Source organism: Oncorhynchus keta, chromosome 19, assembly GCF_023373465.1.
Source record: "Oncorhynchus keta strain PuntledgeMale-10-30-2019 chromosome 19, Oket_V2, whole genome shotgun sequence".
In the NCBI taxonomy this organism is placed as follows: domain Eukaryota; kingdom Metazoa; phylum Chordata; class Actinopteri; order Salmoniformes; family Salmonidae; genus Oncorhynchus; species Oncorhynchus keta.
The window spans coordinates 72,931,757-72,948,115 of record NC_068439.1 but is presented as its reverse complement, the minus strand read 5'-3'; the positions used below and the strand labels follow the sequence as shown (position 1 = coordinate 72,948,115).

The window sequence follows — 16,359 nt, the reverse complement described above, 5'->3', positions numbered from 1 at the left end:
GTTGAAACTCGAAACAGAGACCTCACACTCCATCCGGGGATATCAATAGCCCTTTACCTGGGTCATATTCATTCATGCAACACCATCGCAAAACATTTTACAACAGAAAACAAAAAATTAGCATTTCTCATTGGACACGTGCAGGTATTCCTTCCGTTTCAGTTCACTTTCTTCTGTGTAGTGCCTAATGAGCATGACCCTGAACTTGTTAGTGTGAAATGATCTCGTCGTTGTCATCATATCACCAAGCATCTTCCCTGTTGTGATGCACTCTGTGAAAGACAGGGGCCCATGTAGACAGGCTAGTTTGCGACAACAATATCTAATTCCAATTATACCTGTGCACTTATTAATTGCCCCAAAAAGGTCATTGCCACTAGGGCTGTTTCCATGGCGCCGTCTCATGCACACAGGGGAGGCTATCGGGAATCAAGATCCAGCAAAACACGGTATCAATCCTCAGCAGCGGTGTCATGTAATTAACAAGGTCACCTGCAGAGTCCCTCTAGGGGCATACCGTGGTGACAGGCATCTTCAAATTACCCCCGTGTCACTCGTCTCTCTCCCCTGCCGTCACACTGCGTCGTACACACACACACGTCAGGAGGACATGGCAGGGCTCACGGTGCGATGTAAAAGAGTCTGTCTGTCACCACAAAGGTAATTTCCTACAGAGGGGCTGTTATGGTACCAGCGTCCCTCTTTCTGTAAGCAAGGCAGGAAAGTTGGGGTGCTTAATGTGAGGCTGACAACCAAAACAACAAAGACTGCCGGGGGCGACTAGGGCCCCTTGGGGGGCCACGCTAGATGTTACCCATCTCTCTGAGGGCCAAGAGCTAGGAGGGAGAGACAGTGGACCCCGTTTGAATGGCACACGATCACAACAGGGGTGTCAGTTAGTTTTCTTGTCTATATCCTTTGGTCTTTTTATATACCGTGTGTGTCAATGTGTATATGCTTGTGTACTGCGTATGTGTGTTTATGTATCTGCATGTGTGTGTGTACCGGCCATGCCCCTATCCGAGGAGTTGATGGGTCTTTGGTGTCACTGGGCATGGAAGGTGGCGGAGCTGGTGGCTGCAGGTGGCCTTCCCCCCGCAGATCACCCTGGCCTTCCCCCCGCAGCAGATCACCCTGGCTTCCCCCCCGCAGATCACCCCCTCCCCCCCCTGCAGATCACCCTGTGATGCATTTAGTGTACCTGTCACTGCAGGCATTCTGGGAGCGATCCTATAGCCTAGCTTACCTGCGGCTGGGCATGGTGGAGTCTGTGTGCAGTCAAGAACATACCGGTACGTGTTTGTTTCTACACTGATGTGTTCACATTGGCTCCGGGGTGAAGTTTCCCTCAAGGGACAGATCTAGGTTAAGCTTCCTCTCCCCTAATCCTAACCATCAGTGGGGGAAATGCAAAACTGAACCTAGATCAGCATCTAGGGCGGGGATCGGCAACTTTGATGAGGGAGGGGGCCACAAAAAAAAACATTATTCATCACGAGGGACCACAGTGGCTCATGGTTCTGCGTACCCACATCATATATATACATATACACAAGGGTGGCCGGCTGCCAGTTGCCCATCCCTGGTCTAGCGGCAACTTCATCCTACACCTTTCACATGGGTAAAACAGAAAATTACTAGGCATTCAGAGAAGAATATGTATGGGGTTGTTGTAAATGTAGATTATTAATATTAATTCTGTAGTCTCTGGCTTACGCTGGCCATGAAAATGCACAGCTCTGACACGTTGTGAAGAAAGGAGATCCCTGGTCTGACTTTGGTCCTCCCTCTGAATCCCAGATTAGTCGTTTTGCAGGTCAGCAGGGTCCTTATAGTCTCTCCTGTGCATCTTTAATCCCATTTTCCAGCTCACTTCCCAGTGCCTAGGCCCTGGCTACCCATTGGCTGCCTACAGCCATGTGGCTCTCGCAGAGACCCGGCCCCCCTCCTCCTCCCTTCCCCCATCACTCCAGCTGCTATGGCAATGACAAGCCAGGCCGCCCTTGCTCTAGTTCCTCGTTTATCATCCTATACATGATGTAACATTTTACTACATCTGCCAGTCAGGCGGCTTAGTTTAACAAGTGACCACAAGGCCTCTCATTCATGACCTCGCCCCATAGTGGTTTATGCCTACCTGGCAACAAATAAATGCAACAATCTTAGTAATTCAGTCCTGTGCCAAATGATAAGCCTAGAAGGATAAAGAAAAGTCTGCAGTGACAGATACTCTGTGTAGATAGAGCAAGTGTCTGTTCAGAAGGGTGCGAAACGTGACATTTTCAGATAGAGATGCATTTTGTAGAACAGGCACGATATTCTGTCATGCAGAATTGGACATAAAATTGTAATTAATAAATCTGACACTATCTGCAATGTTCTATAATGTTAATACACACCAGGAAGAAACGTGGTGGCATTCACTCACTTCCTCTAATATGGGCTCTGTTCAGAATGGCACAGCATAGCAAAACATTTTGGAATGGGAAATGAAAATCTATGAACGAATTTAGTTGTGCCTCCTCGGTTTGAAGGGTTTTCTATCCTAAGGACGACCCGTTTCAGAGCTGAAAGAGGATCTGTAATGTAAACTGTTGGGTCCCTGTGGCCAAATGACAGATGCCACCGTTAAACAAAGAGCAGAGACCAAAAGCAAGGACAGGCTTTAGTTACCTGGAGACCGCCCTGCGGCAACGGCATCACTATCAGTGCCTATATCAATAGAAAATGAGGAAATAAGCCTGACAATAAACCTGACAGATGCAATCAGAGCACCATAAATCACTATTTATTGTGCTGAGTTTCGGTGTGGGAGACAGGGGTTTGCTTACTCATACCACTCCAAGACATAGAAAAAAATACAAATACATTGTGAAAGAGTTTGATTCACAAATGTTACGCTCTCTTGTTATTTTTTAGTTCTTTCCTCACCCTGAGACATGGCTGAGCTGCAATTGTTTTTTTTTCTTCTTCAAATTAAGGAGTAGGCCTTCATTAAAAATGCCTCATGCACCGCAGTCTAAGTTCAATCAGGTCTCAATAGCTCACTAGTATATCACACATTCTATGAGAGTGACATACTGTAATTCACCCTCTCTACACATTCTCAGTATATTAGTGAGATAATGGCTCCTAATAAAATGTATATAAATATATTTAAATATGTATTTACATAAAACTCCAACAGAAGTTTGTGTGCCATCTGAAAAGGGGTGCGTCAGACACTTCAAAAACCAACATCAAATACTGACTATGAGGCAAAGAGAATGAGGCAGAGAGAATGAGGCAGAGAGAATATGAGGCAGAGAGAATATGAGGCAGAGAGAATATGAGGCAGAGAATATGAGGCAGAGAGAATATGAGGCAGAGAGAATGAGGCAGAGAGAATGAGGCAGAGAGAATGAGGCAGAGAGAATATGAGGCAGAGAGAATATGAGGCAGAGAGAATATGAGGCAGAGAGAATATGAGGCAGAGAGAATATGAGGCAGAGAGAATGAGGCAGAGGAAAAAACAGACAAGCTATCAGGATCTTTATGACCATCACTTTTATTCCAGCACAAGTTCTTTGTGTTGTAAAATGGCTGTGTAGCTAGGAAGAAAGGGAGGAGTACAAAATGGAAAATGACAGAGTTTCTACTGTCGTTTGTTAAAATTCTTAACGTTGTCATTGTTTTTCTTTCCTAAAACCATATCTAGAAAATATGATTTTCCCCTGCCTTGCTTTGGAGAAGCAAGAAAAAAGAAAAAAAGATGAAGCTTCATTTTGTGTCACTCTCTCACATTGAAAAGCAATCTCACGGGACGGCACAAAGATGACCGCTAAAAATGTACGTCCCGATCCTCAAATTGACTCCTGATCTCCCGAACCAGCCAGCCTTCTACCTTTCATACACAGCCTGTTACTGGACAGTATTATCCACAGTTTAAGAGGTAAATCATGACTAAAATGCATTCCGTTTGCATTCCTTAAACATCATGATTGTAGCTGTTCATCTAAAGCATAATACCTCTCAGGTGCGTTTATATATATTTTTTGATTAAAAAACCCCCCATGGTATTATTAAAACAACTTTTGGGAGAGAATTGGTGCATAATTGCTGGGCCGTGTCTGAATTCCCCTCCAATGTGAAGAGTGATTTCTTCCTGGATGGTCTAGTCTCAAATCAAAACATAATACCCTACCAATGGACAGCTTCTTGGTACCCCCCTAAGATCTAAAAGGACTGGATAGAGATCAGTAAATTGGCAATATCTTTAATAGGCTAGGTGGGAGATTTGCCATATACTGCACACATCAATCAAGTCCTTTTAACATCTCTAAGTGGGAATCATCCAGTGCCTAGGGGGGAGGGGCCTATGTCCCTGTCCCATTAATTCCACCAATCAACCACTTCAGAGCTGTGATTATGTCAAGAAAGATAAAGGAAAGGATGCATTTCAGAAGTATTCCAACAGGGCCATATGTGTATCAATGAGCAGTGTGACAGTGCAGGAGATGAGAGCCTGGCCGAGCCCTCTGGATTCATGAAGCGCGAATGAATAACATCCAGGTCAGAGGTCAAACCAAAGGTCAAGGAACAGGGAAGTGACTTGTCTCAAAAGCCGTTAGCTTTCTCTTCCTCATTTTTTTCTTGTTCTTTAAACATTTATGATATTTCAAAATTAAAAACAAATCAGAAATAGTACAGACCAAGAGAGAGATAACATCGGTTGCAGTCCCTCACAACATTGAATTTCTTCCTCAGCTTTGTTATGTACAAGAATAAACATACCCATGACGAAGGACAGTTCAAGTCATTTAAAATTGAAATAAAATCTGACCACTAATAGTGATTTGCTGTCGAAACTCCGTTATCGTGGAGCAGCGCAACATCAATTATATATATATAAGAGGGGGGTTATGCTGTAAATTTACAGTAACGACACCTATGAGTGTGTAAGCCAAAATCTCAAATTTCGAATGCAGAGCATTAGGGTAGCCACATCTATAAAAATAATATTTGTATTACGTCATTCCCCACCCCATTACTTAGATATTTGTAAAACTACAATATGGAGTCCAATGGGGGCAAATTGAGCTTCGTCCTCCTTTTTCAGTTTGGCTTGCCGAGACGTTCCTATGTGGACAGAGATCCACTCTGCTCTGTGTGTACGAGTGAGGACAGGGGGTGGAGAGAGTGTGAGGGGAGTTTGTTTTCAGGGTGGATCGGATCAGAGTGCTGTCCCAATGTGCCATCAGTGTTCTGTCATCAGCGTATGGGCACTGTTCCTCCTCCACTGTGTCCTCCTCCCCCCCTTGGTTCCAGAACCAGGTACCCCCAACCACATGTTGTGGAAACAGTCCTAACCAGAGCCTGACATCGTCGCCAGCGTCCCTTTAGGCCCAGACGGAGGGCCGCTAGTGTAAACAAGAAGATTCCCCTGCAGTCAGTCAGTTCAGAATACTGTCGAAGACAGACAGAGTAAAGCCTCCATGACTTCAACATAGATAGATAGCGACGACGACCACAACAAATGCAATGGCCGTTGTTAAGGGGAGGGGCAATTTAAAATAAACAAACATTAACAGCTACCATTCAGGAATATTTCCTGGAGTAGAAGAGGGGGGTAGTAGGGATCCTTTTAGTGCAATGAAGGCTAGAGGAGAGGGGTTGGCATGGTAGTCTCTGATGGTACATACCACAGCCCCCCCCTCTCTGTAGGGTGGGTCAACCGCAGAATCAGCAGGCCTGAAGCGAGGTCCAACTGGGGGTTGGTTCACCCGAGGGTGGGGGTTGGTTCACCCAAGGGTGGGGTTGGGTACAATGGCAGACACAATGCATACTCGCACACTGTAAAACTACACCTAAAGACCAGGAAGAGAGTCCACTTGAAAACACCCCCAGTTTCAGTCCTGAGCCCCATTCTTGATTTGAGAATGATGCTCCATTGGAGAGACCAACTAGATTGGGGCGTTTATATCCAAGTAGTAAGTTTGTGTAAATGATTCATGTTCAGAAGTATGGGCTTCAGTCAATTGTGTGTGTGTGTATGTCTGTCCGTCTGTCTGTGTGTGTAGGTATTCATGTATCCAGGGGGGAAAATAGCCTCCAACATGGCAATTTTTTTTCTCAGTTTCTCCCGGTTTTTGCTAAATGTACATTCATCCATCATAGGGAGGAGAGATGGCGCCGGGGCGGGCGAGCCATCGACTGATCCAGAAGCAGTGCCATTAGGGTCTGGTCCACTTTTAAACTCCATCCTCTTCAGCACACTCAGAACAAACAGCAGTAGAAGTACTGGAGGACGCTGTACCACAGGTAGCCCGAGGCAAAGGCCAGGGATTGGATGAGACAGAGCCGCACTGGGTCAAAGGTCATCGCCCGGGAGACGGCCTCCTTCTGGCCTTTCGGTGGAGGGAAAGCTCCTGTTGGGGGGGACACGGGAAGGAATACAGTCAGCGACATTGTGATCACGCCTCAATGTGGAGTCACTTCTCTGAAATAGAGGGAGAGAGGCCAGAAAGAGAGAGCTCAGAAAGAAAGGGAGAAAAAGAGGGAAAAAGAAAGCAGTGAATACTGACCTGTTTCGTAGAAGTGAGCCAGTAGATCCTCCTTCTCCACAAACCTCTGGTACAGCCAATCTGTCAGGGGCTTGGTCTCTACCGGAACCTCCTTTATGGGGTACACCCTGGGAGAGGATCAAGGGGAGAGAAGTATTACATTTAATTCAATTGATTTAATATGTTCCTATATGTTTGCGTTGGCAATGTATGTGGTTTCATTCATTCATTCAGACAGACAGACAGACAGACAGACAGACAGACAGACAGACAGACAGACAGACAGACAGACAGACAGACAGACAGACAGACAGACAGACAGACAGACAGACAGACAGACAGACAGACAACAGTATTATTTAAGTATTTTCTCAACGAAGGCTGGCTGCATTGATCGGTCTCCTCACTCCCTGAGCCGAGTCTATCCCAGAGAAGAGTCTATCACAGTGTGTGTGTGTGTATGTGTAGAGAGATGGGAGAATGAGCTGCAACCCAAGTTTGTTAATGAGTTTATCAGAGTGTGTGTGAGCGTTCGTGTGTGTGTGTAAGCAGTACAAGCCTCAGCTCTTTCAGGAGACTTCATTAACAGACAGGCTAATCACGGTGACAGGGAATCCATTCCTGCCCTGCCTTGCCCCTGACTCTACAGAGACACAGACAAACAGCAGTCCCAGCAAACAGAGAAATGCTGCAGGGCTGCCTCACCTAGCTGGTCCCAGATCTTGTTTGTGTGGTCTTGCAAACTTGGCAAGTCAGCACAAACGTATCTGCGACCAGGCTAAACCTCACCTGCCCATACGAGAGAAACCACAAACTCGGTCACTTTATCAGGGCTAAAAACTGCTGGCTGTTGTACAGTGCCGTGCCGGGTTTTCATTAGTCAGCTCCGTTGTCACAGGGCCTGTACAGAAATGGCCTGTATCACACCACGGCACTTCTGAGAGGATTGGATAGATCGAAACAATATGGTAGTAGCTCCACCCAGCTCTCTGATAGGCTTGTTGATCCTTTCAGATCCAAGTCTAGTCTCTTTTTTTATTTATTACTTTTTGTGTGTGGAATTTTACTCCTTTTTCTCCCCAATTTCGTGGTATCCAATTGTTAGTAGCTACTATCTTGTCTCATCGCTACAACTCCCGTACGGGCACGGGAGAGACGAAGGTCGAAAGCCATGCGTCCTCTGAAAAACAACCCAACCAAGCCGCACTGCTTCTTAACACAGCGTGCATCCAACCCGGAAGCCAGCCGCACCAATGTGTCGGAGGAAACACCGTGCACCTACACTGCACCCGGGCCCGCCACAGGAGTCGCTGGTGTGCGATGAAACAAGGATATCCCTACCGGCCAAACCCTACCGAACCCTGGTTCGAACCCTGATTTTTGGTGTTGTTTTAAAATGTTACATTTTTTTAACCTTTATTTAACTAGGCAAGTCAGTTCAGAACAAATTCTTATTTACAATGACAGCCAACCACGGCCAAACCCGGACAACGCTGGGCCATGCCGTTTAATCATCTTCTTGATATGCCACACCTGTCAGGTGGATGGATTATCTTGGCAAAGGAGAAATGCTCACTAACAGGGATGTAAACAAAAGTGTGCAATGTTCTTTTGAGAAATACGATTTTTGTGCATTTGGTACAGTTCGGGGAACTTCTATTTCAGCTCAAGAATCATGGAACCAACACTTTCCATGTTGCGTTTATATTTTTTTTCAGAATAGTTCCAGACAGCCTGACCTGAGAGAGAAACAACACTATTTATCTCTGTGTGTGCGCGCACCACTGTGGGTTCCTTTTTAAGAGAGTAGAATCCTAATCGCCATTCCATATTTAGTTGTTTATTGGGATAGGCGGATACGAAAGAGAGAAGGAAAGATAGAAGTAGACAGAGGATTAGATCCCAGGCCAACACGTATGGCATATGCACTGCAGCCTGTGATTGTAGCTGCTAGACCAGCCCCAGACCAGAAGGATCCAGTTAGCTCTCCAATAACACCTTTACCATAGAGGCTGTATAGACTTCATACAGAGTCAACCGGGGTAGCCTGCAGGCATACTTCACCCTGCACATAAACATTTGACTGCTAACTGTGGAGCGATACATTGGTTACATGCACACAATATGATTCTTGTGTATAGTCCAATTAATATAATAGTTAGTTTGAAACCTTGACATGCTTTGCAAGGACAACTTTTTCCTCTAATAATCCTGGAAACATCTGAAATCAGGCTACCTGATGGGACTTTTGATAAATGCAGAAAATAAAACATTTTCACAGTGACCATATTATTTGGACATATAAAGTTGGCATGTGAAGAAAAATCATGAGATGCTTACTTTGAGTTTTTCTGAACCCGTAAGATAGAGGCTACCGGTGCTGGTAGATCTGCAGATCAAATTCACCGCTGGAAAGCCCATTAAGCTGTTTACATGTCCTAATAATTAAAATGATTGCTCAGAAAACCAGGCTTTTTAAGTAAGCAATTGAGTAATTGCTTACTTTGATTTGGACCTTATTCCGATTAAGACAAGCAGAGTAAGGCGTTTACATGAATAATGTAATACTCTGGGTACTGCCATAATCAGTTTAATATCTAATCAATAGTGTGCATGTAAACATATTGATTGCTTCCAATAGGGGTTTGGTGTCTGATGCGACTGGGTCATGTCCATTAGGGCCTAACGTAGCAAAACATTTTACAACGGAAAACAAACGTTTCTTATTGGACAAGTAAAGGTAGTACCTGCTCGTTTTGGTCTGTTTTCTTCCGTTTGTGCCTAATGAACACAGTCCTGATAGAAACCATACACTGGAATTACTCAGGAGTGTTCAGCCAGCTTCACCTTCGACTTTTTACTAGGGTCGCCATGGCGATGCTAGTCCTCCAAGGAAACCAGTCCCTAAAATGTCACTTTTCATATTCATACTCCCAATAGACTAATAATCCCCACAGCCCTCATTATACACATCACCTGATTATACAGACAGGTGGAGAGAGGAATAGAGCTGTAAAGGAGAGCCGGAGAGAGGAATAGAGCTGTAAAGGAGAGCCGGAGAGAGGAATAGAGCTGTAAAGGAGAGCCGGAGAGAGGAATAGAGCTGTAAAGGAGAGCCGGAGAGAGGAATAGAGCTGTAAAGGAGAGCGGGAGAGAGGAATAGAGCTGTAAAGGAGAGCCGGAGAGAGGAATAGAGCTGTAAAGGAGAGCCAGAGAGAGGAATAGAGCTGTAAAGGAGAGCCGGAGAGAGGAATAGAGCTGTAAAGGAGAGCCGGAAAGAGGAATAGAGCTGTAAAGGAGAGCCGGAGAGAGGAATAGAGCTGTAAAGGAGAGCGGGAGAGAGGAATAGAGCTGTAAAGGAGAGCCGGAGAGAGGAATAGAGCTGTAAAGGAGAGCCGGAGAGAGGAATAGAGCTGTAAAGGAGAGCCGGAGAGAGGAATAGAGCTGTAAAGGAGAGCCGGAGAGAGGAATAGAGCTGTAAAGGAGAGCCGGAGAGAGGAATAGAGCTGTAAAGGAGAGCCGGAGAGAGGAATAGAGCTGTAAAGGAGAGCCGGAGAGAGGAATAGAGCTGTAAAGGAGAGCCGGAGAGAGGAATAGAGCTGTAAAGGAGAGCCGGAAAGAGGAATAGAGCTGTAAAGGAGAGCCGAAGAGAGGAATAGAGCTGTAAAGGAGAGCCGGAGAGAGGAATAGAGCTGTAAAGGAGAGCCGGAGAGAGGAATAGAGCTGTAAAGGAGAGCCGGAGAGAGGAATAGAGCTGTAAAGGAGAGCCGGAGAGAGGAATAGAGCTGTAAAGAAGGGCAAGAGAGAGGAATAGAGCTGTAAAGGAGAGCCGGAGAGAGGAATAGAGCTGTAAAGGAGAGCCGGAGAGAGGAATAGAGCTGTAAAGGAGAGCCGGAGAGAGGAATAGAGCTGTAAAGGAGAGCGGGAGAGAGGAATAGAGCTGTAAAGGAGAGCGGGAGAGAGGAATAGAGCTGTAAAGGAGAGCCGGAGAGAGGAATAGAGCTGTAAAGGAGAGCCGGAGAGAGGAATAGAGCTGTAAAGGAGAGCCGGAAAGAGGAATAGAGCTGTAAAGGAGAGCCGGAGAGAGGAATAGAGCTGTAAAGGAGAGCGGGAGAGAGGAATAGAGCTGTAAAGGAGAGCCGGAGAGAGGAATAGAGCTGTAAAGGAGAGCCGGAGAGAGGAATAGAGCTGTAAAGGAGAGCCGGAGAGAGGAATAGAGCTGTAAAGGAGAGCCGGAGAGAGGAATAGAGCTGTAAAGGAGAGCCGGAGAGAGGAATAGAGCTGTAAAGGAGAGCCGGAGAGAGGAATAGAGCTGTAAAGGAGAGCCGGAGAGAGGAATAGAGCTGTAAAGGAGAGCCGGAGAGAGGAATAGAGCTGTAAAGGAGAGCCGGAAAGAGGAATAGAGCTGTAAAGGAGAGCCGAAGAGAGGAATAGAGCTGTAAAGGAGAGCCGGAGAGAGGAATAGAGCTGTAAAGGAGAGCCGGAGAGAGGAATAGAGCTGTAAAGGAGAGCCGGAGAGAGGAATAGAGCTGTAAAGGAGAGCCGGAGAGAGGAATAGAGCTGTAAAGAAGGGCAAGAGAGAGGAATAGAGCTGTAAAGGAGAGCCGGAGAGAGGAATAGAGCTGTAAAGGAGAGCCGGAGAGAGGAATAGAGCTGTAAAGGAGAGCTGGAGAGAGGAATAGAGCTGTAAAGGAGAGCTGGAGAGAGGAATAGAGCTGTAAAGAAGGGCAAGAGAGAGGAAAAAAGATGACAGGGGTTTTTCTATACAAAAAGGCACTTTAAAAAAGTGCAGAGAACAGGAACGATTCAACTTCCCCACCAAAATCCCCAAAATTGATATGGCTGCAAACTCCCTTTCAAGTGCGTGTGTGCGTGTGTGCGTGTGTGTGTGTGTGTGTGTGTGTGTGTGTGTGTGTGTGTGTAAGCACATGTAAGGACAAGAGGTGCCTAGCTAGCTGGTGACCAGGCAACCATGGAGGTTATGAATTAAGTTGATTGTAGTCACGGCCCAGCAGAAAGTCCCCTAGGTGGGTTAGGAAAGAGCGTCTTGTCTCCTGCCTCTCTCATTACTGGGCCTAATGAGTCTTTAGCCTTAATCTGAGCCTGGCCCAGCAGTAGCAGAGAAAGGGGCCTCTGGGAGCCAGAGTGGGGTCTGGTGGAGGGCTGGAGGGGCCATGGTTCACACAGATCACCCGGATGTCAGCATCATAGCCCTCAGAGACCAGAGGGAGGTCCGTACCGGACTGGCTGGAGCACTGGGTCATGTTAATTCGGACCAAACTGACTGTGTTTTTGAACAAACACAATCTTGGATGCAGTGGACGGTGGAGTGGGCAGGAGAGCGAAAGTGAATGCCTCTAGAATGACAGGGCTGTACAAAGTCAACCCTTGATATAAATCATAGAGATCATTGTGATGCCATCGGAAAAGAAGACTAATCAAAGTGAAAGTCATACGAAATGTATATGGTAAGCCATCCACCTTATGAGAAGCCGTCGGTGTGAGGAGGCTGGGGTCCCCTACACAGCTGAGCCTAGATCGGAGAGAACTGAAGTGAAGTGCATGCCAAGTGTGCACTGCCTTATTAATGTGTGTGTGTATGCACCCTCAAACACAAACACGTGCTCACACACAAACACGTTTGTTTGTACTCTAATCAGTGCAGTAATATCAAGGGAAAAGCAGCTAAGGGAACCTGAGGAGATGAACGCTGTCAGAGGAATGGACTGAACTTGGCTGGGAGTGAGTGAGTGTGTGTGAGCGTGTGTGTGTGTGTGCAATCTCCTTTAATGAATAGCTGTAGAGCGGCAACAGAGTGACAGAAACAGCTTTTTTAACAGCCTTGGCTTTAGGCTTCACCCTACCTGAATGCCTTAACCAGGGAGTGATCTATGAAGTCCTAGTGTCATATCTTAAAGTATCCTTTTCAGCACTATCCCTTTAATTCCAGGTTGACATGAGGCTAGCGCCACTTTAATGGGTTATGGTTCCCAAATGGCTCCCTATTCCCGATATAGTGCACTACTTTTGACCAGAGCCCTGTGGATGGGAGTGGGGGAATTCCTAACAGTGCCACACCAACTGTAGGCTTCTGACTGAGGCTATTTCGCTACCTTTTAAGTAGCTGCTTTATGTTGCGTACAGCACTATCAGTGTAATGGCTGTAAAGTAGGTTCAAAGTCCTCTCTGTCTGCACAGAAGTTAGGGCGGCTTCTCCGTACCGCAGCAAGGGCGGCTCCTCCGTACCGCAGCTAGGGCGGCCCCTCCGTACCGCGGCCCCTCCGTACCGCAGCTAGGGCGGCCCCTCCGTACCGCAGCTAGGGCGGCCCCTCCGTACCGCAGCTAGGGCGGACCCTCCGTGCCGCAGCTAGGGCGGCCCCTCCGTGCCGCAGCTAGGGCGGCCCCTCCGTACCGCAGCTAGGGTGGCCCCTCCGTACCGCAGCTAGGGCGGCCCCTCCGTACCGCAGCTAGGGCGGCCCCTCCATACCGTAGCGAGGGCTGCCCCTCCGTACCGTAGCTAGGGCGGCCCCTCCGTACCGCAGCTAGGGCGGCCCCTCTGTACCGCAGCTAGGGCGGCCTCTCCGTACCGTAGCTAGGGCGGCCCCTCCGTACCGCAGCTAGGGCGGCCCCTCCGTACCGTAGCGAGGGCTGCCCCTCCATACCGCAGCGAGGGCGGCCCCTCCATACCGTAGCGAGGGCTGCCCCTCCGTACCGTAGCGAGGGCTGCCCCTCCGTACTGCAGCTAGGACGGCTCCATACTTCCGTCTGGACAGTATGTCACATGAATAGGGGTTACTATGGAGTCACAACGTCTCAATGTCCCTACTTTGCTAATTAGCAGTGATCCATTAGTGGCACTCCAGGCACCTTGTCACCTAATTTATCAGGTGATTTACTGGACAACAGCACATTTAAGTTTATTTTCAGCAAACTTAACATGTGTAAATATTTGAATGAGCGTAACAAGATTCAACAACTGAGACAAACTGAACAAGTTCCACAGACATGTGACTAACAGATATGGAATGATGTGTCCCTGAACAAAGGGGGGGATGAGAGAGTCAAAATCAAAAGTAACAGTCAGTATCTGGTGTGGCCTCCAGCTGCATTAAGTACTGCAGTGCATCTTCTCCTCATGGACTGCACCATATTTGCCAGTTCTTGCTGTGAGATGTCTTTCCTGTAACGCACAGCGTTGAGATTGCCTGCAATGACAACAAGCTCAGTCCGACGATGCTGTGACACACCCCCCCCAGACCATGACAGATCCTCTACATCCAAATCGATCCCGCTCCAGAGTACAGTACAGGTACTGTTTTAGTCGTCTCACAGTACGGACATTGCAATTTATTGCCCTGGCCACATCTGCAGTCCTCATGCCTCCTTGCAACATGCCGAAGGCACGTTCACGCAGATGAGCAGGGCCCCTTGGCGTCTTTCTTTTGGTGTTTTTCAGAGTCAGTAGAAAGGCCTCTTTAGTGTCCTAATTTTTCATAACTGTGACCTTAATTGCCTACCGTCTGTAAGCTGCTAGTGTCTTAACGACCGTTCCACAGGTGCAAGTTCATCAATTGTTTATGGTTCATTGAACAAGCACGGCAATCAGTGTTTAAACCTTCAACAATGGAGTTCTGTGAAGTTATTTGGATTTTTACGAATTATCTTTGAAGGACGGGGTCCTGAAAAAGTTTAGTTTGACTTAGTTTAGTTAGTCTGGGTAGCTATTTTGTTAACTATTTAGCAGTCATAGCTTGGGGGTAGAAACTTTTCATGGTTCCAGAGTGCAGTAGTACAGTGAACAATCTATGACTAGGGTGGCTGGAGTTTATGACAATTTTTAGGGCCTTCCTCTGACACCGCCTGGTATAAAGGTCCTGGATGGCAAGGAGCTCGGCCCCAGTGATGTACTGGGCCGTACGCACTACCCTTTGTAGTGCCTTGCGGTCGGATGCCAAGCAGTTGCCATACGAAGCAGTAGAACTTTGAGGATCTGAGGGCCCACACCAAATATTTTCAGCCTTCTGTGGAAAAAGAGGCATTGTCGACTGCGTTGGTGTGTTTTGACCATGACAGATCCTTAGTGATGTGGACACAGAGGAACTTGAAGCTCTCGACCTGCTCCACTACAGCCCCGTCGATGTGAAAGGTGGAGTGCTCGGCCCTCCGTTTCCTGTAGACAACAATCAGCTCCAACAAGCCACACTGCCAGGTCTCTGACCTCCTCCCTATAGGCTGTCTCATCGTCATCAGTGACCAGGCCTACCACCGTTGTGTCATCGGCAAACTTGATGGTGTTGGAGTTGTGCGCAACCACGTAGCCGTGGGTGAACAGAGAGTACAGGATGGGACTAAGTACATAACCCTGAGGGGCTCCAGTGTTGAGGGTCACCGTGCATATGTGTTGTTGCCGACCCTTACCACATGGAGGTGTCACATCAGAGAGTCCAGGATCCAGTTGCAAAGGGAAGTGTTCAGTCCCAGGGTCCCTAGCATAGTGATGAGCTTGGAAGGCAATATGGTGTTGAACACTGAGCTGTAGTCAAATCAAATCAGTGCATACTTTGAGTATGCGTCCTGGTAATCTGAGTATGCGTCCTGGTAATCTGTCTGGCCCTGCTGCCTAGTGGATATTAACCTGTTTAACCTGTTAAGTCTACCCCCTACTTTTTCGAACATTCTGTTAAAAATCGCGCAACATTTCAGCGTCCTGCTACTCATGCCAGGAATATAGTATATGCATATGATTAGTATGTGTGGATAGAAAACACTCTGACGTTTCTAAAACTGGTTAAATCACGGCTGTGACTATAACATAACGTGTGTTTCATCGAAAAGCGGAAGAAAAACTGATCACCAAAATCTGAAAAATATATCAATGCGCCACTTGCATGTATTGTCTATTGAAAGCAAATTAGATGGGGCTGAGATTGCAAGTCCTACAGCTTCCACACGATGTCGCCAGTCTTGTCAATTGCCTGCGCTTTGTTTCTTGGTCAAACGAGTAAGAGAGCCCATTCCTTCCGGTCTCCGACAGGATGTTTTGGAGTAGAAATTTCTGAACATGATTTCAAGACGTGGAGCTATTGAATACACATCGCCCCGTGATCAATTTGATATATTATTAACATTTACTAATACCTAAAGTTGGATTACAAAAGGATTTCGAAGTGTTTTGTGAAAGTTTATCGTCGACTTTTTTAATTTAAAAAAATGACGTTGCGTTTTAAAACAGTGTTTTTTCCTTGATCACACACTCTTCATAGATCGATATTTAGGGTATATATGGACCGATTTAATCGAAAAAAAGACCCAAAAACGCGAACGTTTAAGTTCCTTGCTCAGAACATGAGAACATATGAAAGCTGGTGGTTCATTTTAACATGAGTCTTCAATATTCCCAGGTAAGAAGTTTTAGGTTGTAGTTATTGTAGGACTATTTCTCTCTATACCATTTGTATTTCATATACCTTTGACAATTGGATGTTCTTATAGGCACTATAGTATTGCCAGCCTAATCTTGGGAGGTGATAGGCTTGAAGTTTCAGAGAAACATAGGATATTACAGTTCTTCAGGTCTCGTTGATAGAATTGTCTCGAACGGAGCTCGTCCAGTTTGTTCTCAAGTGATTGTAAATTCGCTAATTAAACAGAGGGTGGAGGTGGATCATTTACTCTCCGCCGTAGTTTCATCAGGGCACCAGCACGTCGGCCTCTATATCGCCGTCTCTTTATTATCCTAGTGTAGGGGGATTAGGGCCTGGTCAGGGGTGAGCAGTATGTCTTGTGCCGCCGTTTTATTTAAGTAGAAATATTAATC

The 16,359-nt window shown here is 46.7% G+C and overlaps 1 protein-coding gene across 1 annotated transcript in view; it reads right to left on the bottom strand.

Annotated features, from left to right (window-relative positions):
- Nucleotides 1-3,528: 3,528 nt before the first annotated feature.
- Nucleotides 3,529-16,359, bottom strand: part of lpgat1 (lysophosphatidylglycerol acyltransferase 1) — a 69,586-nt gene continuing 56,755 nt past the window's right edge. Inside the window, exons 7-8 of the mRNA XM_035794557.2 lie at nucleotides 6,564-6,670; nucleotides 3,529-6,407 (exon numbers count right to left, since the gene is read on the bottom strand). Of these exons, the coding sequence (XP_035650450.1) occupies nucleotides 6,256-6,407; nucleotides 6,564-6,670 (259 nt within the window). The 3' untranslated portion in view covers nucleotides 3,529-6,255. The remainder of the gene's footprint in view (nucleotides 6,408-6,563; nucleotides 6,671-16,359) is intronic.